The sequence below is a fragment of the Staurois parvus genome, unplaced genomic scaffold (genome assembly GCF_062004578.1).
Source record: "Staurois parvus isolate SC_StPar_1 unplaced genomic scaffold, SC_StPar_1.0 ptg003265l, whole genome shotgun sequence".
NCBI classification, from domain to species: domain Eukaryota; kingdom Metazoa; phylum Chordata; class Amphibia; order Anura; family Ranidae; genus Staurois; species Staurois parvus.
Genome location: NW_028321061.1, coordinates 25,147 through 43,379, shown reverse-complemented (window position 1 = coordinate 43,379; position 18,233 = coordinate 25,147). Strand labels below are relative to the sequence as shown.

The 18,233-nt window shown below is 48.0% G+C and overlaps 1 protein-coding gene across 1 annotated transcript in view; it reads left to right on the top strand.

Moving 5' to 3' along the window:
- LOC149428396 (kinesin-like protein KIFC3) overlaps positions 1 to 18,233 on the top strand; it is a 55,638-nt gene that overhangs the window by 28,983 nt on the left and 8,422 nt on the right. The window contains 8 exon segments of the mRNA XM_089667466.1: positions 2,515 to 2,712; positions 2,794 to 2,967; positions 6,319 to 6,466; positions 8,335 to 8,465; positions 8,635 to 8,746; positions 8,962 to 9,143; positions 11,520 to 11,624; positions 13,423 to 13,553. Coding sequence (XP_089523592.1) covers positions 2,515 to 2,712; positions 2,794 to 2,967; positions 6,319 to 6,466; positions 8,335 to 8,465; positions 8,635 to 8,746; positions 8,962 to 9,143; positions 11,520 to 11,624; positions 13,423 to 13,553 — 1,181 coding nt within the window.

The window sequence follows — 18,233 nt, the reverse complement described above, 5'->3', positions numbered from 1 at the left end:
CTATACACCGAGGAGGAAGCAGGGCCCGTGTATGTAATGGGTTATATATTATTACCTCCTATACACTGAGGAGGAAGCAGGGCCCGTGTATGTAATGGGTTATATATTATCTCCTATACACACTGAGGAGGAAGCAGGGCCCGTGTATGTAATGGGTTATATATTATTACCTCCTATATACACCGAGGAGGAAGCAGGGCCCGTGTATGTAATGGGTTATATATTATTACCTCCTATATACACCGAGGAGGAAGCAGGGCCCGTGTATGTAATGGGTTATATATTATTACCTCATATATACACCGAGGAGGAAGCAGAGCCCGTGTATGTAATGGATTATATATTACCTCCTATATACACCGAGGAGGAAGCAGGGCCCGTGTATGTAATGGGTTATATATTATTACCTCCTATACACCGAGGAGGAAGCAGAGCCCGTGTATGTAATGGGTTATATATATTACCTCCTATATACACTGAGGAGGAAGCAGGGCCCGTGTATGTAATGGGTTATATATTATTACCTCCTATACACTGAGGAGGAAGCAGGGCCTGTGTATGTAATGGGTTATATATTACCTCCTATATACACCGAGGAGGAAGCAGGGCCCGTGTATGTAATGGGTTATATATTACCTCCTATACACTGAGGAGGAAGCAGGGCCCGTGTATGTAATGGGTTATATATTACCTCCTATATACACTGAGGAGGAAGCAGGGCCCGTGTATGTAATGGGTTATATATTACCTCCTATACACTGAGGAGGAAGCAGGGCCCGTTTATGTAATGGGTTATATATTACCTCCTATATACACCGAGGAGGAAGCAGGGCCCGTGTATGTAATGGGTTATATATTACCTCCTATATACACCGAGGAGGAAGCAGAGCCCGTGTATGTAATGGGTTATATATATTACCTCCTATATACACTGAGGAGGAAGCAGGGCCCGTGTATGTAATGGGTTATATATTATTACCTCCTATACACACCGAGGAGGAAGCAGGGCCCGTGTATGTAATGGGTTATATATTATTACCTCCTGTACACACCGAGGAGGAAGCAGGGCCCGTGTATGTAATGGGTTATATATTATTACCTCCTATATACACCGAGGAGGAAGCAGAGCCCGTGTATGTAATGGGTTATATATTACCTCCTATATACACCGAGGAGGAAGCAGGGCCCGTGTATGTAATGGGTTATATATTATTACCTCCTATACACCGAGGAGGAAGCAGGGCCCGTGTAGGTAATGGGTTATATATTATTACCTCCTATACACACAGAGGAGGAAGCAGGGCCCGTGTATGTAATTGGTTATATATTATTACCTCCTATACACACAGAGGAGGAAGCAGGGCCCGTGTATGTAATGGGTTATATATTATTACCTCCTATACACACCGAGGAGGAAGCAGGGCCCGTGTATGTAATGGGTTATATATTATTACCTCCTATACACACCGAGGAGGAAGCAGGGCCCGTGTATGTAATGGGTTATATATTATTACCTCCTATACACCGAGGAGGAAGCAGGGCCCGTGTATGTAATGGGTTATATATTATTACCTCCTATACACCGAGGAGGAAGCAGGGCCCGTTTATGTAATGGGTTATATATTATTACCTCCTATATACACCGAGGAGGAAGCAGGGCCCGTGTATGTAATGGGTTATATATTATTACCTCCTATATACACCGAGGAGGAAGCAGAGCCTGTGTATGTAATGGGTTATATATTATTACCTCCTATATACACCGAGGAGGAAGCAGAGCCTGTGTATGTAATGGGTTATATATTATTACCTCCTATACACCGAGGAGGAAGCAGGGCCCGTGTATGTAATGGGTTATATATTATTACCTCCTATATACACCGAGGAGGAAGCAGAGCCTGTGTATGTAATGGGTTATATATTATTACCTCCTATACACCGAGGAGGAAGCAGGGCCCGTGTATGTAATGGGTTATATATTATTACCTCATATATACACCGAGGAGGAAGCAGAGCCCGTGTATGTAATGGATTATATATTATTACCTCCTATATACACTGAGGAGGAAGCAGGGCCCGTGTATGTAATGGATTATATATTATTACCTCCTATATACACTGAGGAGGAAGCAGGGCCCGTGTATGTAATGGGTTATATATTACCTCCTATATACACTGAGGAGGAAGCAGGGCCCGTGTATGTAATGGGTTATATATTATTACCTCCTATACACCGAGGAGGAAGCAGGGCCCGTGTATGTAATGGGTTATATATTACCTCCTATACACTGAGGAGGAAGCAGGGCCCGTGTATGTAATGGGTTATATATTACCTCCTATACACTGAGGAGGAAGCAGAGCCTTCAGGCAGGAGGTTCGGTGGATCCCTCCAGCGAGGTCAGGTTTTTTTTGCCGTGTGTGTCCCATTTGAGGACATTTCCCCCCACTTCCTGTGTGGTCACCACGACAGGAAGTGCAGGAAATGCTGATGAATGGTCATTGTCGCCCTCCCAGGAGAACGAGGATCTGCGCAGTAAGGTGCTCCACCTGGAGACGACGCTGCAGGAGAAGGTGGAGCAGCTGGTCTACACCAAGGGCCACATGGACACCCTGCAGTGGCGGCGGGAGGAGGAGACGCGTCAGCTGGAGGAGAAGATCCAGGTGCTGGAACTGTCGCTGGAGAGCGAGAGACACAAAGCTCCAGATGTGCAGGTGGGAGCGGGGGGCTGCAGTGCCACACTGAGGGATTGTGGGTATCAGAGGGCCCCGCCCACATCTTCCCTGTCTCTGTAGTACGTGACGCAGACGGTGGAGGTGGAATCCCCCACATTGAGGACCAACTTAGCCCAGGCGGAGGAGAGGAACCGAACACTAATGGATCAAGTGTCCAGCCACGGAGAGCGATGCCACCAGCTGGAGGAGCAGCTCAGGAGATCCGAGGACCTCACCAGTGGCCTGCAGGCCAAGGTAAGGACCCTATAAAAGGGAGCTCCGCCCAAAACTGCACTGACTGCTCTGGCAGGAGTGCTGCTCTGTGTGTGAAGTGGTGCCCAGCAGTGCTGGAAGCTGCTGGAGAAACACCTTCCTCAGAGCTCCAAAGGAACGAGCAAGACTTCAAAGGAAGGACACCAGTGGAAGGACGGGGGTTAAAGGAATGAAGTAGGACTTCAACAGAATGGGTGGGGCTTCAAAGGAGGGGGCTGGGCTTCAAAGGAGGGGGCTGGTCTTCAAAGGGGGGGGGGTTGGGCTTCAATGGAATAAGTAGGACTTCATGGGAAGCTGTAGGACTTCAATGGAATGACCAGGTCTTCAATGGAAAGGGTAGGGCTTTAGAGGAGGAAGTAGACCTTTAAAAAGAGGGCAGGGCTTCAATGGAATGAATAGAACTTCAAAGGAGGTGTTAGGGTTCAAATGGAAGGAGTAGGGCTTCAAAGGAAGGAGCAGGGCTATAAAGGAAGAGGCGGGGCTCAAATAAAGGGAGTGGCTCTTCAAAGGAAAGGGTAGGGCTTCAGTGTAAAGGACGGGGCTTTAGAGGAAGAAGTAGGGCTTCAAAGGAGGGGGCTGTGCTTCAATGGAAGGAGCAGGACTTCAAAATATTGGGTAGGACTACAATGAAATGAGCACGGGTTCAAAGGAAGAGGTAGGGCTCAGATTGGAAGGAGCAGGGCTTCAAAGGAAAGGGGTAGGTCTTCAATGGAAGTCCTGGGCTTTAGAGGAAGAAGTAGGGATTCTAAGAGAGGACGGGGCTTCAATGTAAGGAGTAGGACTTCAATGGAAGGAGCAGGGCTTCAATGGAAGGGGCAGGACTTCAATGGAAGGGGCAGGGCTTCAATGGAAGGGGCAGGACTTCAATGGAAGGGGCAGGACTTCAATGTAAGGAGTAGGACTTCAATGGAAGGGTCATGGCTTCAAAAAAAGGGGCAGGACTTCAATGAAGTGAGCACAGGCTCAAAGGAAGAGGTAGGGCTCAGATTGGAAGGAGCAGGGCTTCAATGGAAGGAGCAGGGCTTCAATGGAAGGAGCAGGACTTCAATGGAAGGGGCAGGACTTCAATGGAAGGGGCAGGGCTTCAATGGAAGGGGCAGGACTTCAATGGAAGGGGCAGGACTTCAATGGAAGGAGCAGGGCTTCAATGGAAGGGGCAGGACTTCAATGGAAGGGGCATGGCTTCAAAAGAAGGGGCAGGACTTCAATGAAGTGAGCACAGGCTCAAAGGAAGAGGTAGGGCTCAGATTGGAAGGGGTAGGATTTCAATGGAAGTCTTGGGCTTTAGAGGAAGAAGTAGGGCTTCTAAGAGAGGACAGGGATTCAATGGAAGGGGTAGGACTTCAATGGAAGGGGCAGGGCTTCAATGGAAGGGGCAGGGCTTCAATGGAATGGGCAGGGCTTCAATGGCAGAAGAAGGATTTCAATGGAAGAAGCAGGGCTTCAGTGGAAGGGGTAGGACTTCAAAGGAGGAGCAGGACTTCAATGGAAGGGGCAGGGCTTCAATGGAATGGGCAGGACTTCAATGGAAGGGGCAGGGCTTCAATGGAAGGGGCAGGGCTTCAATGGAATGGGCAGGACTTCAATGGAAGGGGCAGGGCTTCAATGGAAGGGGCAGGGCTTCAATGGAAGGAGCAGGACTTCAATGGACGGGGCAGGGCTTCAATGGAAGGAGCAGGGCTTCACTGGAAGGGGCAGGGCTTCAATGGAAGGAGTAGGACTTCAATGGAAGGGGCAGGGCTTCAAAGGAAGGGGCAGGGCTTCACTGGAAGGGGCAGGGCTTCAAAGGAAGGGGCAGGGCTTCACTGGATGGGGCAGGGCTTCAAACCAAGTGGCAGGGCTTCACTGGAAGGGGCAGGGCTTCAAAGGAAGGGGCAGGTCTTCAAAGGAAGGGGCAGGGCTTCAATAGAAGGGGCAGGGCTTCAAAGAAAAGAAGGCTTCAAAAAGCAGGCAAGGTTTCATAGGAAAGGGCAGGACTTCGTAGTCACCTAGTTGGTGAGGCTGAATAAAGACATCAGTCCATCTGGTTCAGGCGGTTCAGCCGGTTCAGCCGGTTCAGCCGGTTCAGGCGGTTCAGCCGGTTCAGGCGGTTCAGCCGGTTCAGCCGGTTCAGGCGGTTCAGGCGGTTCAGCTGGTTCAGGCGGTTCAGCCGGTTCAGCCGGTTCAGGTGGTTCAGGCGGTGTGGGCGGTTCAGCTGGTTCAGGCGGTTCAGCTGGTTCAGGCGGTTCAGGCGGTTCAGGCGGTTCAGCTGGTTCAGGCGGTTCAGCCGGTTCAGGCGGTTCAGCCGGTTCAGCTGGTTCAGGCGGTTCAGGCGGTTCAGCTGGTTCAGGCGGTTCAGCCGGTTCAGGCGGTTCAGGCGGTGTGGGCGTGTGTCTACCACTTCCCATATCCCTGAATATCGGCTCACATATCTATTAGGTTTTATAAATTTGCCGATATTTCCCGGTGACACCACCGATTGTGGAAGGGAATTCCACATCCTTCTTGTGTTCATAGTAAATGATGAGGTAGGACTTCAAAGGAAGGGCAGGAATTCAGGAGCCCATTTTCCTGGGGCCCTGGGAACATTCATTATCCACTGACTCTGAGGGTGGGGGAGAGCTGTCCAGAATGCAGGCGCAGCACAGGAGAAGTCTTCAGTGAGGAGGAAGCAAGAGACAATTATGGGAGCAGGTCACCAGCAGAGGACATATTCCAGACAACAAACAGGGACCATTGATGTTTGGCTGAATTTTAGGTGATGGCTAGAATTAGGACTGACAAAGGGTGGAGACAATGGAGAGGAGGCTGCCCAGAAAGGGAAGGTCACCATCTCATTCGTGATTTGCTAAAACTGTTCAAGGTTGGAGCTTTAGTAGACCAGATGATTACGGAGTCAGATTTTAGCACCTTCATAGGACTTGTGTCATGGGACTTTAGGTTGCAAAAGTCACTGACGGGTGCATCTGACCTGCCTTGAGCAGGACTTGTATGGGGAGAGAAGAAGGTTGTGCAGAAAAGTCCACCAGAATTAGCACCTAGTAAGGGGTAACACAAGTAATGTTCCAGCTGAATGATTCCAGGATCTGAGAGCTTTGATAGGAGGGCAGAACGGAGCAACTAACCCCGAGACACCAACATTGTGTGTGGAATAGTGACATCATTTCACCATGTGGTGGTTCAGTGCTGGGACCTGGTGTGAGATGGAGTTCCTGAAGACTTTGCTGATGTTTGTGGTTTGATCGGGTGCAGTGAAGACCCAACATGATGACACATGGTCATTTTACCACATGTAGATACCAAGGCAGAGAAGCGGGAGGGTCTCCTGATGTAATGCTCTTCCTGTGACTCCAGATTTCCAGCTACGAGGTGGAGATTGAGAAGCTGAAGGAGCACCTGATGCAGGAGATTCACCAGCTGGAGGCGCAGAAGGAAGAAGCCATCAAAGAGGCTTCGGAATGCTCTGAGCAACACATGGACACTCTGCGTGATCAGCTGATAGGTTGGTAGAAATAGCCCCTCCTTCACCACCATGGGTGTTGATTACATGATGACCTGGTTGGAGAATGGGGCACTCAATAAAGACAAATACTTCCATCATAAAGAAAGCATAGTCTATGGCTCCATGTAAGTCACCTGACCACTGGGTCTACATTTTGTATGAGGGAACCTATTAGTAGAGTCTAAATCAGGGGTGGGCAAACTTTTTGACTTGAGGGCCGCAATGGGTTCATATATTGGACCCGGGGGCCGGACCAAGAGTAGATGAATGATGTGTATGTGTCATCCATAGTAAGTATAGTAATATTCCCCCATAGTAAGCATAGTAATTCATCCCCCATATAGTAATTCATCCCCCATATAGTAATTCATCCCCCATATAGTAATTCATCCCCCATATAGTAATTCATCCCCCATATAGTAATTCATCCCCCATAGTAATTCATCCCCCATATAGTAATTCATCCCCCATATAGTAATTCATCCCCCATAGTAATTCATCCCCCATATAGTAATTCATCCCCATATAGTAATTCATCCCCCATATAGTAATTCATCCCCCATAGTAAGCATAGTAATTCATCCCCCATATAGTAATTCATCCCCCATATAGTAATTCATCCCCCATAGTAATTCATCCCCCATATAGTAATTCATCCCCCATATAGTAATTCATCCCCCATAGTAATTCATCCCCCATAGTAATTCATCCCCCATATAGTAATTCATCCCCCATATAGTAATTCATCCCCCATAGTGTAATTCATCCCCCATAGTAATTCATCCCCCATATAATAATTCATCCCCCATAGTAATTCATCCCCCATATAGTAATGCATCCCCCATATAGTAATTCATCCCCCATATAGTAATTCATCCCCCCTATAGTAATTCATCCCCCATATAGTAATTCATCCCCCATATAGTAATTCATCCCCCATAGTAATTCATCCCCCATATAGTAATGCATCCCCCATATAGTAATTCATCCCCCATATAGTAATTTATCCCCCCTATAGTAATTCATCCCCCATAGTAATTCATCCCCCATATAGTAATTCATCCCCCATAGTAATTCATCCCCTATAGTAATTCATCCCCATATAGTAATTCATCCCCCATAGTAATTCATCCCCATATAGTAATTCATCCCCCATAGTAATTCATCCCCCATATAGTAATTCATCCCCCATATAGTAATTCATCCCCCATATAGTAATTCATCCCCCATATAGTAATTCATCCCCCATATAGTAATTCATCCCCCATAGTAATTCATCCCCCATATAGTAATTCATCCCCCATAGTAATTCATCCCCCATATAGTAGATCATCCCCCATATTAAGTCCCCAAGTCCCCCCTGTGTCAATTCACTTACCTTTGCTCCGCGCGTTCCTCTCGCCGTGTTCCCGCGCCGTTCCGGTGTAGCATGAAAATCTGTCTCCTATGAGGATCTGTCCCCCTCGACGTATCTGCGCATGTGCCAGTTTCAGGCGTTAGCAGCCGATCGGCGATCTCCGGCACATGCGCAGATACGTGGAGGGGGACAGATCCTCATAGGAGACAGATTTTCATGCTACACCGGTCTTCAGGGCGGACTGTGAGAGGAGCCCAGCGGGAGCCTAGCTCGGCGGGCCGGATTAAAAGGTCCACCGGGCCGTAGTTTGCCCATTGCTGGTCTAAATACAGAGGAGAGGTCATGTGGAAGGTGCTTCTGGCAGGGCAGGCGTGACTTGGAGGTTCAGTAGTCTCAGGGTCACATAATATCACCAGATATCAGTAGAAGTCCCTTTAGCTCTGTATCTAACCCATAATCTAGCAGCTCCTGAGTTCCCGGAGGACCACTTACTAATATGTGTAATCTGTAGGTGTGCAGAGCCGCCTGGTGTCACTACAGCCAGTTCTGAAGAACATGAAGACCAACTACAACAGTCTCAGGAGCCAAGTGAGGAACTTCTCCCAGTTCTATGAAGCTTCTATCCAGGAGGCCCGAAGGCAGGTGCGTGGCCCAGACACTAGGCAGAGTGTGGAAGGGAAATGGGGCTCCGGCCTAGGAGACAGAATAGGGTAGGGGGGTCCAGCCTATGACAAAGTGGAGGGACAGGGATGTCATATGGGAGACGTGGGACCCAGAATGTGCTGTCATTGTTGTGTCTTGTATTCCTTAGATATGTAACGCCGTGACAAATGTGTCAGAAGCCAACAAAGATCTCTTGCAGAAATATCAGCGGGAGGTGCAATTACGGAAGAGATATCACAACCAGCTTGTGGAGCTAAAGGGTGAGTGTTCGATTATATCACCACCAAGGTCCAACTCGGGCCCCCAGCAAGACATCAGCAGGAACACCGGGGGCATGTAGTACTGAGGGGTCATAATAAGATGATATGATTTGTTGGGGGGCTGAGGAACATCTTACTGCATTGCGATGGAGATGAAAGTGAACATGTCGTGTACAGAGGTGGTCGCACGCTGACCCTTTTCCTTTATTGGCCAGGAAATATCAGGGTGTTGTGCCGAGTGCGACCACACAAGGACCTCACTGACCAGAAGAGCTCCCAACTCTCCGCCATCATCACTGATCTCAACGATGACACCAGAACGTCCATCACCTATAAAGGGAAGGAGAAAAGCTTCGAGTTGGATAAAGTCTTCTTACCGGAAGCCACCCAAGAAGAGGTCAGCTGACTCATTACTATTCATAGAACTATTCATGGAACCATTCATGGAACCATTCATGGAACATCATGAAGACAAAGATGAGGGTTCTGACGATGTCCTGGAAATGATTGCTGAGTGTATATCCGGGTTCCTCATGGTTCCTCTCTTTGTGTTCTCCTGCCACTAAATGTTACGTCTGCATGGAGTATTCCCCACTAAATGTTACATCTACATGGAGTATTCCCCACTAAATGTTACGTCTACATGGAGGATTCCCCACTAAATGTTACGTCTACATGGAGGATTCCTCACTAAATGTTACGTCTACATGGAGGATTCCCCACTAAATGTTACGTCTGCATGGAGAATTCCCCACTAAATGTTACGTCTACGTGGAGAATTCCCCACTAAATGTTACGTCTACATGGAGGATTCCTCACTAAATGTTACGTCTACATGGAGGATTCCCCACTAAATGTTACGTCTGCATGGAGAATTCCCCACTAAATGTTACGTCTGCATGGAGAATTCCCCACTAAATGTTACGTCTACGTGGAGTATTCCCCACTAAATGTTACGTCTACGTGTAGAATACCTCACTAAATGTTACGTCTACATGGAGTATTCCCCACTAAATGTTACGTCTACATGGAGGATTCCCCACTAAATGTTACGTCTGCATGGAGAATTCCTCACTAAATGTTACGTCTGCATGGAGAATTCCTCACTAAATGTTACGTCTACATGGAGTATTCCCCACTAAATGTTACGTCTACATGGAGGATTCCCCACTAAATGTTACGTCTACGTGGAGGATTCCCCACTAAATGTTACGTCTACATGGAGAATTCCCCACTAAATGTTACGTCTACATGGAGTATTCCCCACTAAATGTTACATCTACATGGAGTATTCCTCTAAATGTTATGTCTACATGGAGTATTCCCCACTAAATGTTACGTCTACGTGGAGAATTCCTCACTAAATGTTACGTCTACGTGGAGGATTCCTCACTAAATGTTACGTCTACGTGGAGGATTCCTCACTAAATGTTACGTCTACGTGGAGGATTCCCCACTAAATGTTACGTCTACATGGAGGATTCCCCACTAAATGTTACGTCTACGTGTAGAATACCTCACTAAATGTTACGTCTACATGGAGGATTCCCCACTAAATGTTACGTCTACGTGGAGAATACCTCACTAAATGTTACGTCTACATGGAGGATTCCTCTAAATGTTACGTCTACATGGAGAATTCCCCACTAAATGTTACGTCTACATGGAGAATTCCCCACTAAATGTTACGTCTACATGGAGTATTCCCCACTAAATGTTACGTCTACATGGAGAATTCCCCACTAAATGTTACGTCTGCATGGAGGATTCCTCACTAAATGTTACGTCTACGTGGAGGATTCCTCACTAAATGTTACGTCTACATGGAGGATTCCCCACTAAATGTTACGTCTACATGGAGGATTCCCCACTAAATGTTACGTCTACATGGAGAATTCCCCACTAAATGTTACGTCTACATGGAGAATTCCCCACTAAATGTTACGTCTACATGGAGGATTCCTCTAAATGTTACGTCTACATGGAGAATTCCCCACTAAATGTTACGTCTACATGGAGAATTCCCCACTAAATGTTACGTCTACATGGAGTATTCCCCACTAAATGTTACGTCTACATGGAGGATTCCCCACTAAATGTTACGTCTACGTGGAGGATTCCCCACTAAATGTTACGTCTACATGGAGAATTCCCCACTAAATGTTACATCTACATGGAGGATTCCCCACTAAATGTTACGTCTGCATGGAGTATTCCCCACTAAATGTTACATCTACATGGAGAATTCCCCACTAAATGTTACGTCTACGTGGAGGATTCCCCACTAAATGTTACGTCTACATGGAGAATTCCCCACTAAATGTTACGTCTGCATGGAGGATTCCCCACTAAATGTTACGTCTGCATGGAGTATTCCCCACTAAATGTTACGTCTACATGGAGTATTCCCCACTAAATGTTACATCTACATGGAGAATTCCCCACTAAATGTTACGTCTGCATGGAGGATTCCCCACTAAATGTTACGTCTACATGGAGAATTCCCCACTAAATGTTACGTCTGCATGGAGTATTCCCCACTAAATGTTACATCTACATGGAGTATTCCTCTAAATGTTATGTCTACATGGAGGATTCCCCACTAAATGTTACGTCTACATTGAGAATACCTCACTAAATGTTACGTCTACGTGGAGTATTCCCCACTAAATGTTACGTCTGCATGGAGGATTCCCCACTAAATGTTACGTCTACATGGAGGATTCCCCGGTGAACATTTTCATCAATGACACCATTCTCTATTGGTCTTCAGGTCTTCATGGAGATTGAACCCGTGGTCACATCCTGCATCAATGGCTACAATGTCTGTATCTTCGCTTATGGACAGACCGGTTCTGGAAAAACATACACCATGGAGGTAAGTCCATCCATCTCATTCCTAGATTAGTGTCCTCTTCATGCATCACATCTCAGGGACATAAGTGTCCTCTCTGTCCATCTCATGCCAGTGGGGTACATGTCCTCCTCATCCATATCATCCTAGGGAGGTAAGTGTCCTCTCTGTCCATCTCATGCCAGTGGGGTACATGTCCTCCTCATCCATATCATCCTAGGGAGGTAAGTGTCCTCTCTGTCCATCTCATGCCAGGGGGTACATGTCCTCCTCATCCATATCATCCTAGGGAGGTAAGTGTCCTCTCTGTCCATCTCATGCCAGGGGGTACATGTCCTCCTCATCCATATCATCCTAGGGAGGTAAGTGTCCTCTCTGTCCATCTCATGCCAGGGGGTACATGTCCTCCTCATCCATATCATCCTAGGGAGGTAAGTGTCCTCTCTGTCCATCTCATGCCAGGGGGTACATGTCCTCCTCATCCATATCATCCTAGGGAGGTAAGTGTCCTCTCTGTCCATCTCATGCCAGTGGGGTACATGCCCTCCTCATCCATATCATCCTAGGGAGGTAAGTGTCCTCTCCATCTATCCCAAACAAGTAAGTGTCCCCTCTGTCCATCTCATCCCAGGGAGGTAGTTGTCTTCTCCATCCATCTTGTCCCAGGGAGGCAAGTGTCCTCTCCATACATCCTAAAGAGGTAAGTGCTCTTTTTGTCCATCTCATCCCAGGGAGGTAGGTGTCCTCTCCAACCATCTCATTTCAGGTAGGTTAGTTTAGTCCATCTTATTCTCGGGAGTGAAGTATCCTGTCCATCCATCCCAGGGAGGTAAGTTTCCCCTCCATCCATTTAATACCAGGAAGGTAAATCTCCACTCTGATTAGCTCATCCTAGGGATGTAAGCATGCCCTCCATCCATCTCATCCAAGGGAGGTAAGTGCCCCCTCCATCCATCTCATCCCAGGGAGGTAAGTATCTTCTCCCTCCATCTCATCCCAGAGAGGAAAGTGTCCCTTCTGCTCATGGCATCCCAGGGTGATAACTGTCCTCTAGTTTGATCTCATCCTAGGGAGGTAAGTGTCCATTCCACCCATCCCAGGGAGGTAATTTTCCCATCCGTCCACCTTATCCCAGGGAGGTAAGTGTCCCCTCCATCCATCTCATACCAGGGAGGTAAATCTCCCCTCTAATAATCTCATCTCAGAGATGTAAGTATCTCCTTCCTCCATTTCATCCCAGGGAGGTAATTTTCCCATCCATCCACCTTATTCCAGGGAGGTAAGTGTCCCCTCCATCCATCTCATACCAGGGATGTAAGTATCTCCTTCCTCCATTTCATCCCAGGGAGGTAAGTGTCCTCTCCATTCATCTCACCCCAGGGAGGTAAGTGTCCTCTCCATTCATCTCACCCCAGGGAGATAAGTGTCCTCTCCATTCATCTCACCCCAGGGAGATAAGTGTCCTCTCCATTCATCTCACCCCAGGGAGGTAAGTGTCCTCTCCATTCATCTCACCCCAGGGAGGTAAGTGTCCTCTCCATTCATCTCACCCCAGGGAGATAAGTGTCCTCTCCATTCATCTCACTCCAGGGTGGGGAATGTCCCCTTCGTCCATCCCATCATCAGAGTCAATACATTCTTCAGGGATGAAATGTTCTCCTCATGTTTTCAGTCCTCCATCCTCCGCAGGTGGACTTCCACCCCAGATTGAGCTTTTATCTGATTGGTCAGTCTGCTATACTTCATTACCTGCAGGAGGATCCTCAGGTAGTGGGGTGGAGGTCCAGATGATGTTCAGCTCTATATATTTTATATTCCCCAGGGGACAGCAGACAATCCTGGGATGAACCTTCAGTCCCTTCGGGCCCTGTACCAGGAGATGGAGGCACGGAAGGGCCTGTGGAGTTATGCCGTCACACTGAGTATGGTGGAGATCTACAATGAGGTCATCCGGTGAGTCAATGGAAAGGAGAGGGCAGCACAGTGGCTTGGTGGTTAGCAGTGAGCTCAGTTCTGCGTGTTGTGCTAGTTTTATGAGGGTTCAAAGCCACTGGCCACCAAGTACAGGAAGTAAACTGACTTGTGAGCAGGTGATGTGGGATTCCATTGGGCACAGAGTCCAAGGTGTTCTGCCAGGGACTCCCTCACAGAGGTTTGGACTTGCTGACCCCACATGCATGCTGGCCCCAAAATGTGACTTGATAGGTCCACCCTGCTCTAATGTGTGGACAATACATCGCACTAGCAGAAGCCAGTGAGGGCGTTCTAGTGGCAGCAGTGGAGACAGGAACCCTACTGTGGGACTGAGGATTGTGGAACACAGCCCAACAGGCCAGGACAGGAACAGCAGATCGGACCAGACAACAAGACGGCAGACCCCAACACAGGAGCACAATGGATGAAGAGTGGACCGGACCAGGCACGGGGATTGCGGACCTCACTGGAGCAGACTGAACTCAGCTGAGTTGAAGAACCAGAAGACACGCCAGGGGGTCAGGGCAGACAAGCAATCCAGGAGAGAACTGAGGTTGGTACAAGGAAGAAGAAATAGGCAGGACTTACTGTAAGTACACAAGGAAGGAGTCTGGAAGCAAACAGAAGCATTGCTTGGGCACCAGACATGTGAAGGCTAATCCTTGGAACACGCACAGTCTCTCTAAGGACCAATGGTATCATTGCCCACAATGCCATGGGACACCCCCAGAATGAAAGAGAGACGAGAACCTGGCAGGGTGGGAACGAGGAAGGTAAATGACAAAAAATATTTTGGTGATCACATATTTTACCGTTTCAATGTTTTCAAGGTAACACCAAATCCGGTGTAAGCGTGTCTATAGAAAATGTCAAATGAGTCCGAAAACGGAACAGGTGTTTGGAAAGGTGCTGGGCGTGTCGTGCTGATCCCTACTTGGAGCCACGGATCGGGATTAGGAGAGGAGTTGGCCATCTATAAAATGTCAGACTATGTCCATTCCACCCCTAGAGAATGATCTCTGGTCTTTACACATAGGTTGGGGGAGGTCAGTGAACCTTCCTGTCCATTCCACCCCTCAGATAGAGATCCCTGGACTTCAGATATAGGTTGAGGTAAGGTCTGCAAACCTTCCTGTCCATTCCACCCCTCAGATAGAGATCCCTGGACTTCAGATATAGGTTGAGGTAAGGTCTGCAAACCTTCCTGTCCATTCCACCCCTCAGATAGAGATCCCTGGACTTCAGATATAGGTCTGCAAACCTTCATGTCTTTCCACACCCTAATAACGATCTCCAGACTCCATAGATACAGTGAGGAACAGAAGTATGTGAACCCCCTGCGATTCTGCAAGTTCTCCCACTTCTCCATCATGGAGGGTCTGACATTCACATTGCAGGGGATTCCCACTCTGAGGACAGAATTCAGGAGATCACATTGCAGGGGATTCCCACTCTGAGGACAGAATTCAGGAGATCACATTGCAGGGGATTCCCACTCTGAGGACAGAATTCAGGAGATCACATTGTATGATTTGTAAAGAATGTATTTGTCTTGCACGGCTGAACAGAAGTATTTGAACCCCTGAGAAGATCCGTGTTAATATTTGGTACAGAAGCCTTTGTCTGCAATTACAGAGGTCAGACGTTTCCTGTAGTCCTTGGCCAGGTTTGCACTGCAACAGGGATTTTGGCCGACTCCTCCACACCGATCTCCTCTAGATCTGTCAGGTTTCGGGCTGTCGCTGAGCAATACGGAGTTTCAGCTCCCTCCAAAGATGTTCTATTGGATTTAGGTGTGGAGACTGGCTAGGCCACTCCAGAACCTCGATATGCTTCTTACGGAGCCACTCCTTGGTTCTCCTGGCTGTGTGCTTCGGGTCGTTGTCATGTTGGAAGACCCAGCCACGACCCATCTTCAATGCTCTGACTGAGGGAAGGAGGTTGTTGCTGAAAATCTCACCATAAATGGCCCCATTCATCCTCTCCTTAATACAGTGCAGTCGTCCTGTCCCCTTCGCAGAAAAGCACCCCCAAAGCATGATGTTCCCACCCCCATGCTTCACAGTAGGGATGGTGTTCTTGGGATGCACCTCATCCTTCTTTTTCCTCCAAACATGACGAGTGAAGTTTAGACCAGAACGTTCTCCTTTGGTCTCCTCTGACCACATGACTTTCTCCCATGCCTCCTCTGGATCATCCAGATGGTCATTGGCAACCTTCAGACAGGCCTGGACATGTGATGACTGGAGCAGGGGAACCTTCAGAGGGGCCTGGACATGTGATGACTGGAGCAGGGGAACCTTCAGACGGGCCTGGACATGTGATGACTTGAGCAGGGGAACCTTCAGACGGGCCTGGACATGTAATGACTGGAGCAGGGGAACCTTCAGACGGGCCTGGACATGTGATGACTTGAGCAGGGGAACCTTCAGACGGGCCTGGACATGTGATGACTTGGGCAGGGGAACCTTCCGTGCAATGCATGATTGGAAACCATGACGGCGTAGTGTTCTACCGACAGTGACCTGTGAAACTGTGGTCCCAGCTCTCTTCATGTCATTGACCAGCTCCTCCCTTGTAGTTCTGGGCTGATTCCTCACCTTTCTTCTCATCACGAGGGGACATCTTGCATGGAGCCCCAGTCCAAGGGAGACTGACAGTCGTCTTTAGCCTCTTCCATTCTCTAACAATTGCTCCAACAGTTGATCTATTTTCACCAAGCTGCTTGGCAATTGCCCCGTAGCCCTTTCCAGCCTTGTGGAGGTCCACAATTTTGTCTCTGGTGTCTTTTGACAGCTCTTTGGTCTTGCCCATGGTAGTAGTTGGCATCTGACTGACTGTGGGGTGGACAGGTGTCTGTAAAGAGCTCAGACAGGTGCTACTAAGTGAGATGAATGAGTGGAGTAGAGGGGGACTTTATAAAGGCGCAGTAACAGGTCTTTGAGAGCCAGAATTCTTCCTGCTTCTCAGGGGTTCAAATCCTTCTGTTCAGCCGTGCGAGACAAATACATTCTTTACAAATCATACAATGTGATCTCCTGAATTCTGTCCTCAGAGTGGGAATCCCCTGCAATGTGATCTCCTGAATTCTGTCCTCAGAGTGGGAATCCCCTGCAATGTGATCTCCTGAATTCTGTCCTCAGAGTGGGAATCCCCTGCAATGTGATCTCCTGAATTCTGTCCTCAGAGTGGGAATCCCCTGCAATGTGAATGTCAGACCCTCCATGATGGAGAAGTGGGGGAACTTGCAGAATCGCAGGGGGTTCAATACTTCTGTTCCTCAGTGTATATTAGGAAAGGTTGGTGACCCTTCATGTCCATTCCACCCCCTGTATAATGATCTTTAGACTTTGGAGAAGGTCAGTTTATTTATTTCAGGTACTTCTATAGCGCTGTCAATTTTACGCAGCACTTTACATATATATTGTACATTCACATCAGTCCCCGCCCCCGAGGAGCGTACAATCTAAGGTCCCTAACTCACATTCATACATACACATATTAGGGCCAATTTTTAGAGAGGATCCCATTAACCTACCAGCATGTCTTTGGAGTGTGGGAGGAAACCGGAGCACCCGGAGGAAACCGACGCAAGCACAGGGAGAACATGCAAACTTCATGCAGGAGGCGCCATGGTCAGGAATCAAACCCATGACCCATTTTACTGCAAGGCAAACATGCTAACCACTAAGCCACTGTGCCACCCAATAAATGTTTATATCCATTCCACCTTGAAAAGCAATCTCTGGATGCCATAGGTAGGTTGAGGAGGAAAGGTGAACCTTCAGGTCCAATCCACACTGGATAATGATCTGTTGACTTTACAGATAGATTTGGTAAGGTCAGTGAACCTTCATCTCCATTCCACACTACATAACGATCTTCCTATTAAGAAGGTTGATGAACCCTCTATTTCTACTCCAGATAACAATCTCCAGAATCCACAGATAGGTTGGGGAAGTTTGGTGAAAGTTCATGTCCATTCCTCCCCTGGTTAACAATCTCTGGACTCCACAGATAGGTTGTAGAAAGCCGGTGAAGATTCACGTCCTTTCCACAGGGGATAACAATCTCTGGACTCCAACAACAGGTTGAGGAAAGTCAGTGTATCTCCATGTCCATTCTTCCCTGGATTATGATCTCCAGACTCTGGGGAAGGTCAGGGAACCTTCAAGTCCATTCCATCCTGGATAACGATGTTCAGACTCTTGTGAAGGTCAGCAAACATTCATGTTTACTGTATCCCAGAAAACCATCTCCGGACTCTGGGGAGGGTTGACAAACCTTTATGTCCATTCCAATCCCGACAAGGATCTCTGGACTCTGGCGAAGGTTGGTGAACCTTTATGTCCATTCCATTCCCGACAATGATCTCTGGATTCTGGGGAAGGTTGGTGAACCTTTGTGTCAATTCCATTCCCGATAATGATCTCTGGACTCTGGGGAAGGTTGGTGAAACTTTGTGTCCATTCCATTCCCGATAATGATCTCTGGACTCTGGGGAAGGTTGGTGAAACTTTGTGTCCATTCCGGATAATGATCTCTGGATTCTGGGGAAGGTTGGTGAACCTTTGTGTCCATTCCATTCCCGATAATGATCTCTGGACTCTGGGGAAGGTTGGTGAAACTTTGTGTCCATTCCATTCCCGATAATGATCT